This window comes from Leucoraja erinacea, chromosome 1 (genome assembly GCF_028641065.1).
Source record: "Leucoraja erinacea ecotype New England chromosome 1, Leri_hhj_1, whole genome shotgun sequence".
NCBI classification, from domain to species: domain Eukaryota; kingdom Metazoa; phylum Chordata; class Chondrichthyes; order Rajiformes; family Rajidae; genus Leucoraja; species Leucoraja erinaceus.
The window spans coordinates 16,787,000-16,811,656 of record NC_073377.1 but is presented as its reverse complement, the minus strand read 5'-3'; the positions used below and the strand labels follow the sequence as shown (position 1 = coordinate 16,811,656).

The window sequence follows — 24,657 nt, the reverse complement described above, 5'->3', positions numbered from 1 at the left end:
CAACTGCAGTAGAACCTCCCTGCTCCTATACTCAAATCCTTTTGCTATGAATGCTAACATATCATTCGCTTTCTTCACTGCCTGCTGCACCTGCATGCCTACTTTCAATGACTGGTGTACCATGACACCATGACGTTACAAGCTTGGCACACCTGTTTTTGGGTAATTTCTCCCAGCCTTCTCTGCAGATCCCCTCAAGCTCTGTCAGGTTGGATGGGGAGCGTCGATGCACAGCTATTTTCAGGTCCCTCCAGGGATGTGCGATCGGGTTCAAGTCCGGGCTCTGACTGGGCCACACATGGAGATTCACAGACTTGTCACACAGCAACTGCTACGTTGTCTTGGCTGTGTGCTTAGGGTCGTTATCCTGTTGGAAGGTGAACCTCCGCCCTAGTCTGAGGTCCTGAATGCTCTGGAGCAGGTTTTCATCAAGGATCTCTCTGTACTTTCCCTCGATCCTGACTAGTCTCCCAGTTCCTGCCGCTGAAAAACATCCCCACAGCATGATGCTGCCACCAACATGCTTCACCGTAGGTATGGTATTGGCTCATCACATCTGGTTTCCTCCAGTCGTGACGCTTGGCATTCAGGCCAAAGAGTTCAATCTTGGTTTCATCAAACCAGAGAATCTTGTTTAGGTCCTTTGGCAAACTCCAAGCGGGCTGTCATGTGCCTTTTACTGAGGAGTGGCTTCTGTCTGGCCACTCTACCATAAAGGCCTGATTGGTGGAGTGCTGCAGATATAGTTGTCCTTCTGGAAGGTTCTGCCATCTCCACAGAACTCTGGAGCTCTGTCAGAGTGACCATTGGGTTCTTGATCACCTTCCTGACCAAGGCCCTTCCCCCCCGATTGCTCAGTTTCGCTGGCCGGCCAACTCTATGAAGAGTCCTGGTGGTTCCAAAGTTCTTCCATTTAAGAATGACGGAGGCCACTGTGCTCTTCGGGACCTGCAATGCTGCAGAAATTGTTTTATACCCTTCCCCAGATCTGTGTCTCGACGCAATCCTGTCTCGGAGGTCTATGGATAATTCCTTTGTTCCTTTGTCTTCCTGGCTTGGTTTTTGCTCTAATAATAATAATAATATATTTTATTTATGGGCGCCTTTCAAGAGTCTCGAGGACACCTTACAAAAATTTAGCAGGTAGAGGAAAAACATGTAAGGGGAATGAAATAAATAGTAGAGACATGACTAGTACACAAAGTAAATACAGAATTCAATACAAAACACAGTATGAGGCAAGTAATGCACAGATGAAAAGGGACGGCACGTGGGGCTAAGGATAGGCAGAGGTGAAGAGATGGGTCTTGAGGCGGGACTGGAAGATGGTGAGGGACACGGAATTGCGGATCAGTTGGGGGAGGGAGTTCCAGAGCCTGGGAGCTGCCCTGGAGAAGGCTCTGTCCCCAAAACTGCGGAGGTTGGACTTGTGGATGGAGAGGAGACCAGCTGATATGGATCTGAGGGACCGTGAGGGTTGGTAGGGGGAGAGGAGGTCAGTGAGATATGGGGGGGGGCCAGATGGTGGAGGGCTTTGTAGGTGAGGACCAGGATTTTTTAGGTGATCCGGTGGGAGATGGGAAGCCAGTGAAGTTGTTTGAGGACTGGAGTGATGTGATGCCAGGATTTGGTGTGGGTGATGAGTCGGGCGGCTGCGTTCTGGACCAGTTGGAGTCGGTTGATGTAGGTGGAGCTGATGCCAAGGAGAAGTGAGTTGCAATAGTCCAGTCGGGAGGAGATGAAGGCATGGATGAGTCTTTCAGCAGCGGGCGGTGTGAGAGAGGGTCTGAGTTTGGAGATGTTGCGGAGATGAAAGAAGGAGGTTTTAATGACATGGCGGATGTGAGGCTCAAGGGAGAGGGTGGAATCAAAGATCACGCCAAGGTTGCGGGCCTGGGGAGATGGGGAGACAGTGGTGCCGTCGATGGTGAGAGTGGGGTTATTGATTTTGCTGAATGTGGCTTTGGAGTCTATGAGGAGGAATTCTGTCTTATCGCTGTTGAGTTTGAGGAAATTATGTTGCATCCAGGTTTTTATAGCTGACAAACTGGAGTTGATATGGGAGAGGGGGGTGTTGTGGAGAGATTTGGTGCCAAGGTAGATCTGGGTGTCATTAGCGTAGCAGTGGAAGTCCAGATTGAAGTGGCGGAGTATCTGACCAAGGGGGAGGATGTAGATGATGAAGAGGAGGGGGCCGAGTACGGAGCCTTGGGGAACGCCTTGAGTGACTGTGGCTGTAGCAGAGGTGTGGTTGTGGAGAGAGATGAAGTGGGATCTGTTGGAAAGGTAGGAACGGAGCCAGCTGAGTGCAGAGCCTTCAATGCCGAGGTCTTTGAGTCTGGTGAGCAGGATGTTATGGTTCACTGTATCGAAGGCTGCGCTCAGGTCGAGGAGGATGAGGATGTTGAGGGAACCAGTGTCAGCAGAGGTGAGGAGGTCATTGAGAACTTTGAGGAGAGCAGTTTCTGTGCTATGGAGGGGACGAAAGCCAGATTGGAGGGGTTCAAGTAGGTTATACGCAAGGAGGTGGGAATGAAGTTGCGATGCAACGATACGCTCCAGGGTTTTTGAAAGAAAGGGGAGGTTTGAGATTGGGCGGTAGTTAATGAGAGAGGAGGGATCAAGACCAGGTTTCTTTAAGATTGGTGTAACAGCAGCAGTTTTGAAAGCGGAGGGGACAATTCCTTGGGACAATGAGGAGTTGAAGAGATTAGTGAGGTAGGGGCAGAGAACGGGGAGGCAGGACTTCAACAGGGGAGTGGGGAGAGGGTCGAGGGAGCAGGTAGTGGGTTTGGAAGAGCTGATGAGTTTGGAGATTTCAATAGGGGTGACCAGGTCAAACTGGGAGAGGAGGTCTATGGATAATTCCTTTGTCTATCTGGCTTGGTTTTTGCTCTGACATGCACTGTCAACTGTGGGACCTTATATAGACAGCTGTGTGCCTTTCCAAATCATGTTCTATCAATTTAAATGACCAGTGGGCTCCAATCAAGAAGTAGAAACATTTCAAGGATAATCAATGGAAACAGGATGCACCTAAGCTCAGTGTCATAGCAAAGGATCTGAATACTTATGTAAATGTGATATTTCAGTTATTTCTTTTTAATTATTTTTGCAAAAATTTCTAAACACCTGTTTTCACTTTGTATTTTGGGGTATTATAGATAATAGGTGCAGGAGTAGGCCATTCGGTCCTTCGAGCCAGCACCGCCATTCAATGTGATCATGGCTGATCATCCCCAATCAGTACCCCATTTCTGCCTTCTCCTCGTATCCCCTGACTCCACTATCTTTAAGAGCCCTATCTAGCTCTTTCTTGAAAGTATCCAGAGAACCGGCCTCCACAGAGATTTGTGTGTAGATTGATGATTAAAAAAATTGAATTTAATCCATTTTAGAATAAGGCTGTAACATAACAAAATATGGAAAAAGTGAAGATGTCTGAATACTTTCTGAATGCACTAATGCATGTCATTTGCAATTGTCGGGGTGAGATGACTGGCCAGCATGTTTGTCTGCATACAAGGATGAAAAGTGAAGTGACTTGATTTGCATGAAAGATTTAACAATCTTAAACGTGTTATAATTTTTTTTTCCTTCCAGAAGAAAACCACTGGGAGGGTTTAAACTTGACAGGCAGGGGTGCGGATCGCAGAGCAGAGAGGAGTCAGTTGGGAGGAAGGAGGCAAATACTGTAGTCGGAGCAAAATTAACAGAAAGGATGGGCAGGTGCACAGTAAAGAGGGGAGGCATTAAATGGTGTTTATTTTAATGCGGGGGGCTTGGGGGCTGGGATATTATAGCCATAACAGAAACATGGCTGATAGAAGGGCAGGACTGACACCTCAATATTGAAAGGAATAGATGCCGCAGGCATGATATCGATGCAGGTAGGAGTGGAGGGGGTTGTCTTTTTGATTAGGGAGGACATAATTACAATGCTCAGAGGACATTCTTGATGAATTGTCAAGTGAGGCTACATCGGTAGAATTTAGGAATGGAATAGATAATTGGAAGGGAGTGAGTACTTTGAAAGGACTGTATTATAGGCATCCCAATAGCAGGATGAATGAGGGGATTATGCAGGAGATTGCAGACTGCTGTAAAAACAATGGAGTGGTATTAGTGGGAGATTTCAACTTCCCTTGTATTGGCTGGCTGACCCCTAGTATAAAAGACTTTGAAAAGTTGTAATTAATTAAATGCGTCCAAGAAAGGTTCCTTGATGAATATAATAGAGGGACCTGCCAGAGAGGATGCAACAATCTTGGAGCGAGGTAATACATGAATTAAATGTCAGTGAGTATGCACTTGGTATCATATCTGTGACAATGATTTCTATAAAATTTAACGTAGTTATGATTCAAGTCCTAAACTGGGGCAAAGCCAATTTTGAAGGCATTAGGTGGGAACTTGCTGAGGTTGTTTGAGAGTCTGTGTGCAGATATTGTGACAGCTGGTAAGTGAGTGACTTTCAAAGTGTGATGGCAAGAGTGAAGTGGCAGTCCTGTTACGCTGAAGGGCAAAGCTGGCAAGTGTAGAGAAACAAACAGTTGACAAGAAATTTTGAGGCTCTCTTCGTGAAAAATGAGTAAATCAAGTAAATCCCACTGAGTATGAGAAGAGTAAGCATAAGAGTATTATGAAAACAATTGGAAGGGTAAAGAAGAGGACATTTAATGAAGTTGTCAGGCAAGGCAAGGTTTAAAAAAAAACCCAAGTAATTCTACAGGTATATTAAGAGAAAAAGGGTGGCTTGGGGAAGGTCATAAGTGATGGGAGCAGAATTAGGCCATTCGGCCCATCAGGTCTACGCCATTCAATCATGGCTGATCTATCTCTCCCTCCCAACCACATTCTCCTGCCTTCTCCCCATAACCGCTGACACCTGTACTATCTAACTCTGCCCTAAATATATATATTGACTTGGCCTTCTGTGGCAAAGAATTCCACGGATTCACCACCAAGGAAATTCCTCCTCATCTCCTTTTTAAAGGAATGTCCTTTAATTCTGAGGTTATGACCTCTAGTTCCAGATATCTCCCACTAGTGGAAACATCCTCTCCACATTATTATTGTTATTATTATTGTATTTTAATTATCATCCACTCTATCCAAGCCTATCACTATTCGATAAGTTTCAATGAGTCAATCCTTTAAACTCCAGCGAGTACAGGCCCAGTGCCATCAAATGCTCATCATATGTTAACCCATTCATTCTTGGGATCATTCTTAAAAACCTCCTCTGGACCCTCTCTAGAGCAGCACATCCTTCCTCAGATATAGTGCCCAAAATTGCTCACAATACACCAATTGCAAGCTGAACAGCGCCTTCTAAAGCCTCAGCATTACATCCATATAATTCTAGCCCTCTTAAAATAAATGCTAGCATTGCGGTTGCGTATGCCAGGAAGTATAGGTCCCCTTAAATATCAACATGGCTATCTTCATGTCGAACCACATGAGATGGTGATATTAAATCATCCCGAGAAGAAGGCTCAGGAATTGAAGCATAGGACTTGTGATGTCTTGAATCATATATGAATTACCAAAGGTGCTTTTAAAGTGCATTAAGATGCATAAATCCAGGGCCTGACCAAGTACATCCTCAGACATTGTGGGGAAACTGATATTTGCACCATCTTTGGCCACAAGTGAAGTTGCAAAAGACTGGAGGGTGGCTAATGTTGCACCGTTATTAGCGAAGGCAGAAACAACAAACCAGGGAAATAGAGCATGATAACCATGGCGCCAATAGTACATTTAAGAATAAGGGGTAGGCCATTTAGGAGTGAGATTTGAAAAAAACGTTTTAACCCAAAGACTTGTGAATCTGTGGAATTCTCTACCACAGAAGGCCTGTTCACTGGATGTTTTCAAGAGAGAGTTAGATTTAGCTCTCGGGGCTAACAGAATCAAGGGATATGGGGAGAAAGCAGGAACGGGGTATTGATTTTGGATTATCAGCCATGATCATATTGAATGGCAGTGCTGGCTCGAAGGGCCGGATTGGCCTACTCCTGCACCTATTTTCTATGTTTCTATTTAACGTGGGAAAAGTGAAAGGAACGTCCAGACCATTTGGTCCTCAATCAGTGCTTCCACACCTTCAATTTTTTTTTTCCCTGAAATAGAATTCCAAATTACCTGGTATTTCCCGGCCAGGTAAACCTTCCCCAACTGTGCACGCGTGGATACCGGGCCTACTGCGCATGCACGGGGAGTCAGCGTCCCTACCGCGTCACCAGCACCATTTTCAATTGTGATGCGGCTGAAGGGCCTCCCCCATCTGCGCAGGCGTGGATGGTCGGAAATGTACGGATACATACTTTTTTTCCCGCAAATCATCCCGCGGGCCTGATTGGACCCCTTTGCGTCTCCCCATGCGTGCGCAGTGGGCCTGGTATCCGCATATGCGTAGTTGGGGCGGCAGTCGCACATGCACAGTTGGGAAATGCTTACCGGGCCGGGAAATTCCCAAAATTATTTAATTTCCCTGAAATATCTGAAGGCAACCAGAATTTCCCGAATTTTGGGTCATTTCCTTCAAAGTGGAAACACTGTCCTCAATTTCTGTGCTGAATATAACACCAATATAAACTAATCTCACCTGCCTGCATATAATTAAATCCCTCCTCCATTCTTTCCATATCCACATGCCTATCTAAAAGCCTCTTAAATGCCACTTTGATATCTGCCTCCACTACCCTCTGTTTTTTTAAAAAAAACCTTCCCTCTCTCACGTTAAAACTTTGCTCTCTTGTCTTTGGCATTTCCACACTGGGCGTAAATGTTCTGATATCTGCCATGGGGAAACCGGAACTGCATGCAATACTAAATGCAGCTTAATCATTGTCTTACAGAGATGGGTAAGTTGATGGAGGGGATTCTCGGGAACAGGTGCTGCCAGCATTTGATAGACACAGAGTGATTAGGGATAGTCAGTATACCTTTCTGCATGGAAAATCATCTCTTGCAAATCTGAGATTTTTTTGAAAGAGGTCGCTAAGAGTCTACGAATGTTAAATCTAATTTGCTGTTTTCTAATTCTCTTTTATAGGTTGTAATCTGAAAATATTTAATAACCAAGAGTTTGCAGCGCTTCTGGCTCAGTCTGTAAACCAAGGCTTTGAAGCTGTTTACCAGTTAACCAGAATGTGCACAATTAGGATGAGTTTTGTGAAAGGCTGGGGTGCTGAATATAGGTAAGAAACGCAACAGTGACTTTTTAATTATTCTGTCATCCCTTCAAAGAAAACTGGTGAAGAATGCAAGTGGCAAAGGATTAAAAGTATATGTTATAGGGTTGGACAAAGTAAGATTGGGAGGAGGTTCATATGAAGCATTAACAAATATAACTCTCAATTTCAAGTTTGAGTGTTTAATTGTAAAATTCTTAAGGTGCAGCAAGTAAGAATTTAATTGTTCCGGTCCTGGTGCCTATGACACACACTTAACTCTAAAAATGATGGCTATCATTGTTAATGCACTTCCTCCATACCATACTTTGATCAACCCTAATTGCATATTCTTTGAATCATTTTACCCATGCATCTTTAATTGGCTTATTTTTAAAGAGAAGGCAAAATTTGACCTGTTGATCCTGTATTAACGTGCACTAGAAATTTCACTTAAATTTGGAAAGACTGATGTGATTTTAATGTCTCCCTATCTTCCTTGTCCTCATTCCACGGTTTCCTCTTATTTAAACAATGATAAGGACTGGGGTGCTTCTGATGTTTTCCAAAACTTTCGTAAGTCTTGCCTCCCTGCTCATCTTCCTGTCATTGATCTATTCTGACACTTCCTCGTAAAAGTTACCCAATCTGCTTACAATTCATACACATAGAACATAGCATAGGCCCTTCGGCCCACAAGCTCTGTGCCGAGCATGAATGACACAAACAAATTCTTATGTGTCTGCACATAATCCATGTTCCTTCATTCCCTGCATATCCATGTGCTTATCCAAAAGCATCTCATACAGCACAATCAAATCTGCCTCTGGCAGCATGTTCCACTCTCTGTATAACCAAAAAAATAAAATAAAAATTCCACCCCCTCCCTCTCACCTTAAAGCTACACCTTCTAATCTTTGATATTTCCATAATGGGGGAATAAGGTTAAGGTTCTGACTGTCTATCTATAGCTCATTTAATTTTATTTAGTTTATCACGTCTCCCTCAACCTCTGGTGTTCCAGAGAAAATAATTAAATTCTGTCCTATCTATCCTTGTACCACGAGTTTATCCACGAGTAGTTGCTCTACTCAACAGCCAAAAATCTGTAGCCTCCCTTTGATGTGGTATTTTGTTGGTTCACGTGCTTGATCAATGGTGTTTTATCATTAATGTTTTATTATTATTAATGTTTAGTGTTTACTGAGTCATTCGTAACTGTCACTGTATGTCATGTTGTTACTTGTGGACGGAGCACCAAGGCAAATTGGTGAATACTTGGCCAATAAACTTACTTACTCCATATGCAGTGTAACCAAAGTCCTATAAAGCTGTATCATGACTTCCTAACTCTTGTTCTCAGTGCCCTGACCAATGAAGCCATTATTTGCCGCCTTTAGCACTCTATCTACTTATGTTTCCACTTTCAGCAAGTTATGGACTTGGATCTCAAGATCTCTCTGTACATCAGTGCTGTTAAGGGTCTGCCATTAATTGTATATTTTCTGATCTGTATCTCACTGTCTCCTTGGACAGCCTTCCTTGCATTACCCTGATTCCAGCAATCTCAGTGTCATCTGCAAACATACTAATCAACCTATCTACATTTGCTTCTGTATCATTTTACATATATCATGGCAGCAGAGGTCTCAGCACAGATCCCTGTGGAACTCCACTGGTCACATACCTGCAGCCTGAATAATCCCCCTTCCACCACAATCCTCTGTCTTCTATTAGAAACCTTAATATGAATCCATACAACCGGATCACTTTTACTCCCATGCATCTTCAACTTCTAGATCCACCTACCATGGGGAATTTATCAAATGCGTGTAGACTATATATCCACTGCCCTTCCCTTCATCACTTCCCTCCAAAAATCCTAATAAATTTAGTAAGACATGACTAGCCGTGTACAAAGCGATGCTGACTACACTTAATTAACCCATTCTCTTCCAAGTGAAGTAAACTGTATCCGAAAGAATCCTCTCCAGTAGCTCCCCTCTCAGCAATGTGAGGCTCACTGGCCTATAATTCCCAGGATTCTCTCTACTTCCCATCTTAAATAAAGGAACAACGTTAGCTGCTCAAGACGTCTGGGACCTCACCTCTAGCTAGAGAAGATGGATAGATCCTCGTCAATACTTCTGCAATCTCCTCTCTTGCCTCTCTCAATAATGTGGAATAGGTCTTGTCAGGCCCTGGGGACATATCTATCTTCATGCTCTTCAAGAGCCTCAATGCTATCTCCTTAATCTCAAACTGCCTTTGTGTATTAATATTCTCCATACTTATCCCACTGTCCTCTATGTCCTTTACCTTGGTGAATACAAAGTACTCGTTTAATACCTTTCCTACATCCCCTGACTCCAAACACATATGCCCTCCTTGTTATTTTAATAGTCACAGATACGTTTACTTAATTATTCAGGTCATCTGCATGCCTAATAAGAAGGAGCGGTCCTACCTTCTCCCTGGTTACCCACATTAAAACAAAATCCTTGTAAAAAAAATCCTTGGTTTTCTTTATCAAAGTTAGGGAACTATCCACTACTCCCAATTCCTCCATCTACGCCGCATCTGCACCCAGAATGAGGTGTTTCAGACTAGGGCATCGTAGATGTCCTAATTCTTTAAGGAACGAGGGTTCCCCTCTTGTATTATGGATGAGGCTCTCACCAGGGTCTCCTCTATATCCCGCTGCTCCGCTCTCACTCACCATCCCCCTACACGTAACAAGGACAGAGTCACCCTTGTCCTCACCTTCCACCCTACCAGCCGTCGCCTACAACATATAATCCTCCGAATTTTCACCACCTCCAACGGGATCTCACTACTGGCCACATCTTCCCATCTCCTCCGCTTTCTGCAGAGACTGTTCCTTCTGTAACTCCCTGGTCAATTCATCCCTTCCCACCCAAGCCACCCCCTCCCCTGGTACTTTCACTTGCAACCGCAGGAAATGCTATACTTGTCACTTTACCTTCCCCGATGGCTCCATCCAAAGACCCAAGCAGTCTTTCCAGGTGAGGCAGAGGTTCACCTGCACCTCTTCCAACCTCATTTACTGCATCTGTTCCAGGTATCAACTTCTCTACATCGGTGAGACAAAGCGCAGGCTTGCCGATTGCTCCGCCCAGCACCTCCGCTTAGTTCGCAATAACCTCCCCTTCCCATCTCTCCCACAGCCTACTGTCTCCACCTCTTCCTTTCTTTATCCCGCCCCCACATCAGTCTGAAGAAGGGTCTCGACCCTGAAAAGTCGCCTGTTCGTACTCTCCATAGATGCTGCCTCACCCGCTGAGTTTCTCCAGCATTTTTGTCTACCATCAAAGTTACTTCATGGTCTCTTTCAGTCCTTCTAATCGATCGTTTCCCCCTTGCTTCATATTCCTCAAAGACCCACAAGGCTTACTTAACCACAATTTTCCTCTTTCATTGTTGATATATTAATTTTGGCTTCCTTGATCTATTTTCTTTCCATGACTTGTCATACGAATAAACTGAGTTAAATATTTGAGTGCCTTTAATGAGCTAAACTCTGGTTTTTGACCTTTTAGGCCATATTTGCTATGAGTGTTATACATATGAACATTCAAAAGTGCAGTTTTCAAACAAGGAAAAACATTTGTGTATAATAATGAAAAAGCAAACTTCTGGAAGGATATCTCTTGCAGTCTGACATCTACAGTCACTTGTTACTATTTACATTAAACTATACTGACAGAAGATTTTACAATCAATGGATTTCTTTTGATATATAGGCATCTAGGTGTGATTATTAAATCGGCAATTTTAGAACGAATGTATCAAGAAAATGAAAATACTGCTTTTGGTTAAGAGAAGAATATTGGCCACTGTATTTATATAATTGTGTTTCGCTCAAAACTGAAATTAGTCAATAATGTTAATTGATTTTGTTGTTCTAGGCGGCAGACTGTGACGAGCACTCCTTGTTGGATTGAACTCCATCTGAATGGTCCCTTGCAGTGGCTTGACAAAGTTTTAACCCAGATGGGATCTCCATCTGTCCGTTGCTCAAGCATGTCCTAAATATCCACACACCTATCTCAGTATCAAAACTGGACTAAATATGTCCAGTCAACAGACCTGAACAGCTTTTCTGTTGCCGTACTTGTGTGTTATCCCAGAGACTGTTCATGAACATAAAACAAAATCAAAAAGAATGGCACTTGATCTCATCAACTAAAGCACCTTGTTGAGTTTTATTATCCCTCACCCAGATTATGATATAAATGTATTAGTATTAGTGTATTAAACACATGAATATAGCCTATGACTGAGGGTTGAAGGAAATGTTGTGTATAAAGACAATTGTATTATATCGAAAGCACATCATGTATCAATAGTGCCTGAGGTTCATCAATAACATGTACAGTTGTTCAGCTGCATTGATCCACATCCACTCACAGTATATTTTAGAATAACATAATCATTGTCAAATTAATTTATCCTTGCCTCCTCTTACACTTATGTGAAGGATTAAAATATATCAGAGAATTTAATTAGCACAAATTGCAGATAATAAGCCAGAATAATCTTCTGGATAATGATAAATTAAAAAAAAGAGCAGCTGGACATTTAGCTGCAAATAGGAAGCATGAATTTAATTTTCTTCATTATATTGAATCGTATTTAATTTTGGGAGAATTATTAAGACAATGTGATATTATTTTTTTTTTGCTTCTGCAAAAATCTATGAATGGCTGTGCTGACCTAAAAATGTGTTGTGGGTAAACGGGCATTTTTAGGGATGGAATTGCAATGAGAAATGAGTAGGGATGTAATCAGAAATGGCATGGTGTTTATTTTGCAACTGGTGGTACAGAAGTAGCACAGGTTGCTCTTTAATGTTAATCTACTCAAACTGAACTGTGGTGGATTGAAAATATGAATATCTTTTAGTACATTATCAAATAGTGGGATAATTATATTTTAGGTTGAACAAATTGGTGCATTTATATTTAACTTGCTGGTTAAATTTAATATGCAGTGACACGTTTCTTCAAAATTATGTATACACATAAATCGGGTTATTTCAGCTGTTTAAGAAAGAACTGCAGATGCTGGAAAAATCGAAGGTAGACAAAAAATGCTGGAGAAACTCAGCGGGTGAGGCAGCATCTCCGGAGAGAAGGAATAGGGGACATTTTGGGTCGAGACCCTTCTTCTGGTTGGGCTATTTCAGCTGCTTCTTGTTGCCTTTTAATTTATCTGAGAATACATGTAGAACTGTTGCAGTATTGATATGTCCATTACTGAACAAAGGTTTAGCTGTTCTTGCGCATGTTGTCTGTTGCAGTATTTTAGCACTTACTGTAATTGAGAAACTCACTGAATCAGTCTGATTTTTTTTTTTTTTTTTTTTTCATTTGTGGCTGTCACTTTGGCCAAATTGTAATTAGAACAAAGGGAGAATTTGTAAGGTTTACAAGAATGTTTAAATAGACAGTTGTTGTAATGTTTTAATTGGTGAACTGTTTGTATGCAGCTGAGATCCTTTGCATCAGTGTTGCCTGTGGTTACCAATTATGAATTTTGATGTTGCCCTGCAGTTAATTTCTTTGCCCAGCATTGAAAGTGTTTGAAATTGGATAGTTACTGATCCAGCAACAGAATTTCAACTGAATGGGTTGTTTCTTGAATTGCCAGGTTTGATGTTTCAGGAAATAGCATTATATCTAAATATAATTATAACTGAAATGAGCAGTGTCCCTGGTGTTCTGAAACATTTAGAACATTTTGTGTTACTATTTTGGTGATCTGGAGTCTTTTCTTATTCATAGATAATGCCAATCACTGCTCTTTAATTTTCAATGTTACCTCTTGTTCAGACTAATCAGTACATACACGGAGGCTGTGCCATTTGTTGATTTAACAGTGACATAACAGTTAGGGAGGACAAGGCTATCAATCCAGTTTAGTTCAATATTAAACTGCAAGAGTAAAATTATCTTTTGCCATTGGCGTATCATATTAAATGTAATGAATGTTGGCTGTGAAGTGCAAAATGCCCTTCATTACTCCAGATATTATGTTGGATTTTTCGAACTTTCAGAACATTGGATTAGGTAAAATATTACACTTTTTATTTAATCTAATGAAAATGAAAAAATTGAGACCTGAAAAATGAAACATTGAGTTTCCTTTCCTTCTCCACAGTTAGATATTCTGAATGTGGTATAATTTTACATATGAATCAAACGTCATTCATAAATAAAAAAAAGGCTCCGCATGTAAAGATGACTTGGAAGCAGTGCTTCAGGTTCAAATTTTGATTTGCATTTGAGATTGAGCCACAAAAAAGTACACAACTTGCATTTGCTGTTTCAAAATCAGGCTTGCAGTTTCAGAACAATTTCAGGATAATTACTGTACATGTTGTTCATATTCCTCAACACTACAAACTTGTGCACCCAAACTGGTTAGAGAATACACATTTTAATGTGTTCTAATTGGAGGATTTTTTTTTTTGAGGGGCTATGTAACTTGTAATATAGACACCAAATGTACAACTTACTAATGATTCTGTGACCTAACTCTGTCATAATTTCCCTTTTTCTGTGGCAGTAGCAGGATTTAAAATTTATTTTACATTTTTATTTCTCTATATTACACTAGTGCTGTACTTTGTAAGTGCAGCCAGTGGTAGCTTTTTTTGAGAACAAAGATGGCCAGTGTTAATGCTTCAAATTGGTGGAGGTTGAAGGTTAATTTTGCCATAGAGAATTGGAAATGGAAGAAAGTAGCACCAAATAGAAAATGGGCCAACTTTTTAAAGAAAAAAAATAGAGCATTCTATTTGCGAGCTGGTTTTACCAGTAGAATTCTGTATTGGTAGAACCCAGGAATTTGGGAAGAACAGGAGCTTCTGGCTTGTTACATGTGTGGATTAAGTGAGTACACTAATAAACATTTAATTCTGATGCTCTTAATATGTTTTTTCTTGTATTCATTTCAATGATAACTGAAGAGGGTGTTCAGCCCCATGCCATCTCCTTGTTGGAGCACAACTTAAGAGTTGCAGAGATACAAAATGTACTCTGAGTGATGAACCCAATGTCTTTTACCAGAAGTGGCTTGATAATATGTCCACTAACTTGCTGGTTGAGACCTGAAGGACACAGTTTCCACATTGTTGATGGCAAGTGGTAAGTAAATGTACTAGGTGTTGACTTCACCAGGCTAGCATTTCTAGACACACCAGTCCATCATGGTCCCCTGACGGAGGGACCACTATACAATTTTTGTAGTTTCAACATCCTGTATTTGCATAAAGGAACCCTTGTATTGTGTGACATGGCCCTTGTGCTAAGAATGATTTTGTTTAGATTAAGAACATTTGTATGTTCGTTAACAGTCATACAGTAGGGAAATGAGCGTCATGGCACAGGTTCTCCAGGATGACCACGATGCCCCATCCAAACTAGTCCCATTTGCCCGTGCTTGGCCTATATTTAAACGTTTCCTATCCATATACCTTTCCAAATGTAAATACAAGGAACTACATATATTGGTTTGCAAAAAAGACAGTGCTGGAATAGCTCAATGGGTCAGGCAGCATTTCTGGAGAACATGGATGGGCAACGATTTAGGTTTGGACTTTTCTTCAAACTGTAGTAGGGGGAGAAAGTTGGAAAACTGGGAGGGCGTGACTAAGCTTGGCAAGTGATAAATGGATACAGGTGAGGGTAGTTTTGATTTGCAGTTGGTTGGACAAAGGTTAGAGATGAAAGGACAAATGCTAGTGAGATGAGGACGGAAGGAAAGTGAACTGTAGAGCCAGTGCCCACGGTAACAACGCCTAGTTTTAAAGCGAAACGACACAAAGTACTGGAGTGACTCCGTTGACTGAATCAGTCCGAGGAAGGGTCCCGATGTCACCTATCCATATTATCCTGACAAGCTGAATTATTACACACGCACATTGTGTCCTTTTGTCTATTAACCATCAACGCCAGTCATATCGGCAATAAGGTTCACATAAATGCTGGAGAAACTCAGCAGGTGCAGCAGCATCTATGGAGCGAAGGAAATAGGCAAAGTTTCGAGCCGAAACCCTGGGCACTACCCTTCCCTTCGCTATGGTTTGTTATAACGAGGGTTTACTGTAAACGAATCATGCGGAGGGAGTGGTGTCCGTTATTGCCGATGACCGCAGAAGATGATTAATAGGCAAAAAGGACACAGTGCTGGATTAATTCAGCGGGTCAGGATCTATGGAGAACACAGATAGATGATATCGGGACCCTTCCTCAGATTGATTAAATCATAGAAACATAGAAAATAGGTGCAGGAGGAGGCCATTCGGCCCTACGAGCCAGCACCGCCATTCATTGTGATCATGGCTGATCGTCCTCTATCAATAACCCGTGCCTGCCTTCTCCCCATATCCCTTGACTCCACTAGCCCATAGAGCTCTATCTAACTCTCTTAAATCCATCCAGTGATTTGGCCTCCACTGCTCTCTGTGGCAGGGAATTCCATAAATTCAGCTGAATTGCCCCAGCACTTTGGTGACGTTTCACTTTAAAACTAGGCGCGGTTGCCATGGGGGTCCCCTCTCACCTGCTGTTGCTTCCAAGGTGGAGTATGTCGGCAACTCTGGGGGAGAAGGAGGCGAGGTGGGGGAATTTTAGAGGCCGACAGATCTACAGGAGAAGCAGGTGGCGGTGGTCGAACAGGGAGCGGATAAAGCCATTGCCGACAGCAAGAAACAGCGGCAGGTGAGGGGCTCGCTCTGCACCTTGCTAGTTGGGAGTGGGGTCGAAAGCTGGAGCTCTAAGTGGCCTAGGAGCCGGTGATGGGTCGGCAGGCCATTCCATTCACATTCAGTTTACAATGCCATCTGTGGCCGTTCTGGGAATTTCAACTGAGCTCTCGTAATGTCGGGGTTATGTGGGGGGGGGGGGGGGGGGGGGGGGGTGATGGCGGACCATTTATTGCTGGGATGTTGGTGTTTAACCTGTACCACCAACCACAACCCAATATATTATTAGTAAAGGTGTTGGGGGTTATGGGGCAAAGGCAGGAGAATGGGGTTGATGGGGAAAGATAGATCAGTCATGATTGAATGGCATAGACATGATTGGCAGAATGGCCTAATTCTGCTCTATGAACTTATCACTAGGTTTTCACCAAATGCTGAGCTCTAGCCTCCTTTGTGGCCACAAAACAGATCCGATTGGCATTGTGGCTGCTGTCCTCTGAAGTTCACTCTCGGAAAAGGGTACCATATTTTCCACTGAAAATGTACAATGTCCAGTAATTTTTTTTTTTTTGCAAACCATAGTTTGGGGTTTAAATCCCACAGTTATTTACACTACGAACAATTCAAGTTATGATAGTGATCAATCAAGCAGATGTGTGATTAGTGAAATAATTTGGATCTCTCAAGAGCAAAGCCTGGACTAAATTTGCACATAACATTCTCTGTAAGGTCGTTATGCTATATAAACTGGATAAACAAGTGTATCAGCAAAACATTGGCTCTGTATTATCCAAGCTAAAAGAGATGATGCAAAAGAGTTATTAATGATTAAACACATTATGTTGCACTTATTTAAAGCTAATTGGTGTTCAATGAGGTAAATTACATTCAAATTAAAGTAATCTACAGGATGCATTTCAGTCATAAAACAACATGAAATCAACATGAGCCATGAGCTTATGCAATTATAAAAACCTATTGGATGGCTATTGTAAATTAACTGCTTCCAAAGTGGATCTAACCACCCACGCTTATTAATATGAAACTTTGTTAAAAATACATTCCCTCACAGCTGGCTTTAGAAATTTGAAGACATTTGCCTGGGATAGATTAAGAGGAGAAAAGTAGATTTTTTGGTCAAGCAAAAGTGAAACTTCATCAAGTAATTAGAGCTGACATTAGCTATCAGTTTCTCCCCTCCCCTCGTGCTCTTCAACATTTCTTAATCCAAGACATTTCTCAAAGCACAGAAAGGAGGGTTGAAAGTTGGTAATGATGCCATCCTTGCATTGTCTGCATTGGAAAACAAAAATTGGTTGTTTTATTTTTGACCGCAGGCCAAACTCACTCAAGATGTGACGTTGATGCCCCTGGCTTCTTGGCCTGTTGCATCAGCAGGCTTTCTTTCCAGGAAGAGTGGATGACAAACTCCAGATACTGGCCTGTGCGGAACAATGGAACCCTACTTAAAGACCATGAGCTTGAAAAAGTGTTTGGTTTAGTCTATTCCAGGAAGTAATCTTGAGACATTCTTGATGCCTAGACAGGGAATATGAAGATAAATTATCTCCAACTTACGGAAGATTTAGTTTTCTTTCCATCCTTTTCTCTGAGCAATTCTGATTATTGATTCATACACTTTTTCATGAAGCATAGCACCGTGTCACATTAAACAGAAATAAATGTAGATTTTATTGTGTAATACAACTAGGTTCAGCAGTAACCTGTCTTTACACCAATTCTGAGCATCAGCGGTCCACTTTTACCCTTTTCGACATGTCCCCCTCTCCCACCCTTGTTACATCCTACTGCAATGTACCAAGCTTTTTTCACCCCAGTCCTGTCGAAGGGTCTTCAAGCTAAAATATTAACTCTGGGCCTGACCTGCTGAGAATTTCCAGTATTTTCTGTTTTTATGTTGTAATAGAATGTGTCTATTGCAATGTGTTAATTTTATTGAGTTTGCAATATGGCCTTTTATGTATCATTTTCTTCCTCTAGATAACATTTTTTTAGTATTTAATACCTATATTTCCACCATCTCTCCCTCCACACCTAACAATATTATAATAATAGACTTGAGACTATTGGTTGTCTGTTAAGATGTCTGTAATAGACCCCCAGCAAAGTGAAGACACGCTTTTTGTTACCAATCTATTCACATGACCTTGTTTGAGCAACATTCTAAGATATTCCCTCTCATCACAGAGATAATGAATTCCTCGATTAACAGTGCAATGTCGCAAACTCTGGAGCCTACCAGGGAGAAGGCAATTCTGGATTTAGTGTTATGTAATGAACTGGATCTGAGTTTAATGAGCCATTAGGAGGTAGTGACCATAATATGGTCAGGTTTAATCTACAATTGGAGAGGGAGAAGAGTAGATCGGAGGTGTCAGCGTTACAGTTGAATAAAGGGGACTATGAGGGAGGAGCTGACCAAAGTTGACTGGAAAGATACCCTAGCAGGGATGACAGTGGAACAACAATGGCAGGTATTTCTAGGAATAATACAGAAGGTGCAGGGTCAGTTCATTCCTAGCAGGAAGAAAGATTCCAATGGGAGACCGTGGCTGACAAGGGACGTCAGGGACAGTATAAAAATAAAAGAGAAGAAGTATAACGTAGCAAAGATAAGCGGGAAGCAAGTGGATTGGGTAATGTTTAAAGAGCAACAGAAGATAACTAAAAAGAAAATAAAGGGAGAAAATATGAGGTACAAAGGTAAGCTAGCCATGAATATAAAGGAGGATAGTAAAAGCTTATTTAGGTATGTGAAGAGGAAAAAATTAGTTAAGATCAAAGATGGACCCATGAGGACTGAAAAAGGTGAATTTATTATGGGGAACAAGGAAATGGCAAATGAGTTGAGCAGGTACTTTGAATCCGTCTTCACTAAGGAGGACACAAACAATTTTCCTGATATAGTAGTGGCCAGAGAATCTGGGGTGACGGAGGAACTGAAGGAAATCCACATTAGGCAGGAAATGGTATTGGGTAGACTGATGGGACTGAAGGCTGATAAATCCCCAGGGCCTGATGGTCTGCATCCCAGGGTACTTAAGGAAATGGCTCTAGAAATTGTGGATGCATTGGTGTCAATTTTCCAATGTTCTATAGACTCAGGATCAGTTCCTGTGGATTGGAGGGTAGCTAATGTTATCCTACTTTTTAAGAAAGGCGGGAGAGAGAAAACTGAATTATAGACCAGTCAGGCGCTGGAATTTTTTGATGATGTTACTAGGAAAATGGACATGGGAGAGCTAGTGTACCTGAACTTCCAGAAAGCATTTGATAAGGTCCCACATAGGAGATTAGTGGGCAAAATTAGGGCACATGGTGTTGGGGGTAGAGTGCTGACATGGAGAAAATTGATTGGCAGATTGGAAACAAGGAGTAGGGATTAACGGGTCCCTTTCAGAATGGCAGGCAGTGACTAGTGGGGTACCACAAGGCTCGGTGCTGGGATCGCAGCTATTTTGTGTGGGGGGTGGTGTGGGTGGTGTAGGGGGAAAGGATTCCAAGTCCTCCATGGAGAGGCAAATTTTTCCAGATCGACACCCCCGTGGCCTACCATCAAGTGAGGGCGAGGGCTTTCCCGGAGGTGCCCAGGGCTTCAGCGGCAGGCGCAGGTGGGGTGGCGTGGAGCAGGTGCAGTTTCGCTGGGGATAAGGGTGAGGTTATTTCACTTTGGCCCGGGGCAAAAGGCAGAAAGAAGTCGCAGCCTGAATGGCGGTCTGCAGAGTTCCAGCTGGGGCGGTACAAAAAGATCTGGAGTCCCTTGTGGGGGACCCCCTGAAAGAAAACATGCAGGTACCAGCCCGTGAATAAAGCTAATGGTATGGCCCGGCATGGCCTTCATAACAAGAGGACTGGAGGGGAGCAAAGACCGGTCCTGCAGTTGTACGGGCCATAATGATACCACACCTTTAAATAGTGTGTGCAGTTTTGGGCTCCAACCTTTGAAGCCGGACATTCTGCTATTGAGGAAAGCAGCGTAGGTTCACAAGGTTACTCCGGGGGACTTGTCCACTGTCAAATGTTGGGGGGAAATGGAGGATGAGCGGCTGGGCTTTTGTGCCTTAAACCAAGTGATGAATCAATGGTGGATGTTTATGTTACATGTTGTGTCCTGTTTATGCATTTTATTATTTTGTTAACCCATCTTTATGCTTTGTATGTAACTGATTTTTAAATTATGTAAAGCACTTTGGGGTCAATGAAAATTGACTATAAATTTGCTATATAAATAAACATTATTATTATTATTTACAATATACATCAATGATTTAGATGAAAGGATTCCAAGTAACATTAACAAATTTGCAGATGACACAAAGCTGGGTGGCAATGTGAGGAGGATGCTATGAGGATGCAGGATGACTTGGACAGGTTGGGTGAATGGGCAGATGCAGTTTAATGTGGATAAATGTGAGGTTATTCACTTTGGTGGCAAAAACAGGAAAGACGATTATCAACCGAATGGTGTCAAGTTGGGAAAAGGGGAAGTACAAAAAGATCTGGGAGTCCTTGTTCATCAGTCCCTGAAAATAAACATGCATACAGCAGGCAGTGAAGAAAGCTAATGGTATGTTGGCCTTCATAACAAGAGGACTTGAGTATAAGAGCAAAGAGGTCCTTCTGCAGTTGTACAGGGCCCTAATGATACCACATCTGTAGTAGTGTGCGCAGTTTTGGTCTCCAAATTTGAGGCAGGACATTCTTGCTATTGAGGGAGTGCAGCGTAGGTTCACGAGGTTAATTCCCGGGATGGCGGGACTGTCAAATGTTGATAGAATGGAGCGGCTGGGCTCTTGTATCTGGAATTTGTCCGTCTGAGCTGGAAGCTTAATAGCGGAAACATGGCGGCCTCGGAGGATTGGGGCAGCGCTCCAGGCAGGAACCATTGGATGTTGGGGGCCTTCCAGTTACAGTTTAACATAAGGGGTAAGCCATTCTGGAACGGAGACGGGAAACCTGGCATCGGAGCTGTGGGTTCCAGCGGCTCGGCCTCTGCGGGCGGCGGTGACTTTCAAGAGAGAGCTAGCTGTGGGTCATAAAAATAGCAGTGACCTCAGGGGATATGGGGGTGTTCTGGCTGCAGCGGGGGTACTGACATCGGATGATCAGCCATGGGCGACATTGGAAGATGGCGGCGCTCACAGCAGCGCGGCTCGCCTGCAGAGTTTGTTTCAAGGAGGGAAGAGACAAGGACTTTAAGATTTTTGCCTTCCATCACAGTGAGGAGGGGCCTGGTGAACTCACTGTGGTGGATGTTAAATTTGTGTTTATTGTGTGTTTTTGTCATTTTTATTATATGTATGACTGCACAGCAACAAAATCTCGTTCAGAATGACAATAAAGGCTACTTTGACTTTGAATGGCGGTGCTGGCTCGAATGGCCTGTTCCTGCACCTATTGTTTACTGTCTATTAATTGTTTGTATTTTTTTTCATATTCTGTTTTTCTTCTGCACATTTTCTTTCATTAAACACCATCTGTCACCGTAACTATTTGCTTAATCTGTCTCCTCAAAGAGAGGGGCTGTGTTTTGGACTGGACTATAGGTATAACTTTCGGCAGTTTCTTGTGGTCTAAGGTTGAGATGTTCCCAAACCCAGCTGTGATGTAACCCTGCAGTAAGCTTTTAACTGTGGACCTGTAGAAGTGTGTATGAGTCATTAGAGGCATGCTGAATTTCATCAGTCTAATTCAGTTTAATATTGTCACGTGTACACCAAGGTACAGTGAAACATATTTGTTGCATGCTATCACTATACATGATTATAATTAATCCATCCACAGTCTCTTAAGGAAGTAGGTGTGCGTTCTTGGCTACCACTCCCATATGCTTGGTCCACCTCCGTTTGGCAGCTATTGTAATGCCAAGGATCTCTCAACCATGGTGCAGATTGGCGCCTGCACTCCACCACGCCTCCTAAAATCAATTTTATTGCTGACATTGTGGAGGAGGTTGTTGTCCAGGCACCATGTAACTAAGTTCTCTTATCTCCTTCCTATACTCTGTCTCGTCGTTGATGGAGTAAGAGCCAAAGTTGGCCGCAAGGTCATGAGTTTTACAAGGAGTATAGTAGGGGACTGAGAACACACCCTTGCAGGGTGCCGATGGTGAGAATTATTGTGGAGGAGGAGGTGTTGTCACCTTATGGTCTGTAGGACAGAAAGTTGAGGATCCATTGGCAGAGGGTCCATGAATTTGGTGATGAGTTTTTGGATGAGATTATGGTGTTGAAGGCTGAGCTCTCGTTGGCCAGGTATTGCAGAGACTAGTTTAGGATCAGGGAGATGGCATCTGCTGTTGACCTGTTGCGACACCAAGCAAACTGCAGTACATCAAAACTGGCTGGGAGGCTGGAGTCAATGTGTGCCTTCGCCATTCTCTCAAAGCACTTCATGATGGTTGATGTCAGAGCCACTGGATGGCACACATTACGGCACGCCATCTTACCTTTCTTTGGTAATGCGATGATAGTGGTCTAGAAGCAGAATAGTACTGAATGGTTAAAGATGTCCATGAAAACATCTGCAGACGCAGCCAGACCAGTTGTTTTCCGTGGATTCACTTCTGCCACAGTAGCCACGAGTACAAGTGCACTCGAGACTGGTCGGGCATGTGGGTCAAAACGGGCGCATAATGCATTGGCCCGTTTCGCCAGCGATACTGCCTGGCTTTGCTTTGTAGCCCGTTTCAGCGCACAAGCCTCGTCACAATCTCCGTGTTCCATGTCATTGCCTCGACATTCTACAGCATTTATCTCCTAAGCAGAGTTTAAATTGATAAGTTGACTAATAATTTCTTCAAACTAGCCTTGCAGTTTTCATGCAAAATCTGAATTGCCAACAAACTGCTAAATCATCAGTCGATAGCAACACTGTAACATGGAGCAATTTATACTAAACTGTACCAGGTGGTAGTTTAAGTAGATGGTTTAGAGTATACTTGCACAGCCAATTTGGTGTTGGAGTGAAGCAATGTTAAATTTGTGTGGCACGTGGGTTGCAGAAGTGAAGTGTGCCTTGGTGGTAGATCATGCTGTGTTTGTGATCTGCCTGATGTCGCAATGTAAATGCTGTGTTGATGCAAAACCCAAACTGTAGCTTTGGATTAATTCATCAAATGGCCCATAAATCATAAAGTAAATCTTCAGAGGAAGAGGACCTGTAATCCAGTTTAGTTTAGTTCAAAGATACAGTGCAGAAACAGGCCCTTCGGCCCACTGAGTCTGCACTGACCAGCAATCCCTGCACATTAACACCATCTTACACACAAAAGGGATAATTTACATTTATAACAAACCAACTAACCTACACACCTGTACGTCTTTGGAGTGTGGGAGGAAACTGAAGATCTCGGAGAAAACCCACGTCCGTCACGGGGAGAACGTACAAACTCCGTACAGACAGCACCCGTAGTCGGATGGAACCCGGGTCGCCGGTGCTGTAAGGCAGCAACTCTACTGCTGCGCCACCTGGTGCTAAAATAAATAGCTGAAATAACTTTAAATTTATGCTTTAGAAAATAAAGACCTCCTTGTAAAAGTGCTTTAGTTATGAATAAGTTTTGACTGAAACTGAAGATGGATATTTAAGGTGAGAGGGGCAAAGTTTAAAGGAGTAATCTGGGGCAAAACAATTTTTAACACAGAGGATGGTGAGTGCCTAGAATGTGCTATGGGTGGTTGAGGCACATACAATACTGGCATTTAGGAGACTTTTGGATAGTCATATGGGGGGGAGATGGATATAGGTAGTTGTAGTTGAGTTTATTGCCACATGTTCCATGGTACAGTGAAAAGCTTTAGTTGCGTGCTAACCAGTCAGCAGAAAGACAATACATGATTACAATCGATCCATTTGCAGTGAATAGGTACATGACAAGGGAATAACGTTTAGTACAAGTTGAAGCCAGCAAAGTCCGATCAAGTATAGCCCAAGGGTCATCAAGGAGGTAGACAGTAGTTCAGCACTGCTCTCTGGTTGTGGTAGGATGATTCTGTTGCCTGATAACAGCTGGGAAGAAACTGTCCCTGAATCTGGAGGTGTGTGTTTTCACACTTCTAGACCATATTTTGATGGGAGAGGGGAGAAGAGGGAGTGGCCAGGGTGCGACTCGTCCTTGATTATGCTGCTGGCCTTGCCGAAGCAACGTGAGGTATAAATGGAGTCAATAGAAGGGAGGTTGGTTTGAGCGATGGCCTGGGCTGGATCCATAATTTGCTGCAATTTCTTGCAGTCCTGGATGGAGCTGTTCCCAAAGAAATCTGTGATGCATCCTGATAGCAAGCTTTCTCTGGTGCATCTGTAGATGTTCCCTACAGCCATCAGGCTATTAAACACGACAACAAATAAGCTCTGAACTGCAACAGACTTATTATTATTATTATTATTGCACTATATTTTGTATTTATTGAGTATGTGTGCATGTGTATACACACACTGAACTTTTATTCTTCTCCCGTTATGTACTATGTTTACATATTCTGTTGTGCTGCAGCAAGTAAGATTTTCATTGTCCTATCTGGGACACATGACAATAAACCGCTCTTGACTCTTGATGAAAGTTGTAGGGGATATGCCAAACTTCTAAGGAAGTAGAGACGTTGGTGTGCCTTCTTGGTTGTTGCTTCAATATGGGGGGGTCCAGGAGAAGTTGTTCATGATATTGACTCCTAGCAATTTGAAGTTTTCAATCTTCTCTACTTTGGCACAGTCAATATAAACTGGGGT

The 24,657-nt window shown here is 42.7% G+C and overlaps 1 protein-coding gene across 3 annotated transcripts in view; it reads left to right on the top strand.

The window, feature by feature from the left end:
• smad2 (SMAD family member 2) overlaps nt 1-14,134 on the top strand; it is a 93,842-nt gene extending 79,708 nt beyond the window's left edge. For all 3 annotated transcript variants that reach the window (XM_055658638.1, XM_055658804.1, XM_055658724.1), the window contains 2 exons: nt 7,061-7,205; nt 11,108-14,134. In XM_055658638.1, coding sequence (XP_055514613.1) covers nt 7,061-7,205; nt 11,108-11,231 — 269 coding nt within the window. In that variant the 3' untranslated portion in view covers nt 11,232-14,134. The remainder of the gene's footprint in view (nt 1-7,060; nt 7,206-11,107) is intronic.
• Nucleotides 14,135-24,657: the final 10,523 nt, after the last annotated feature.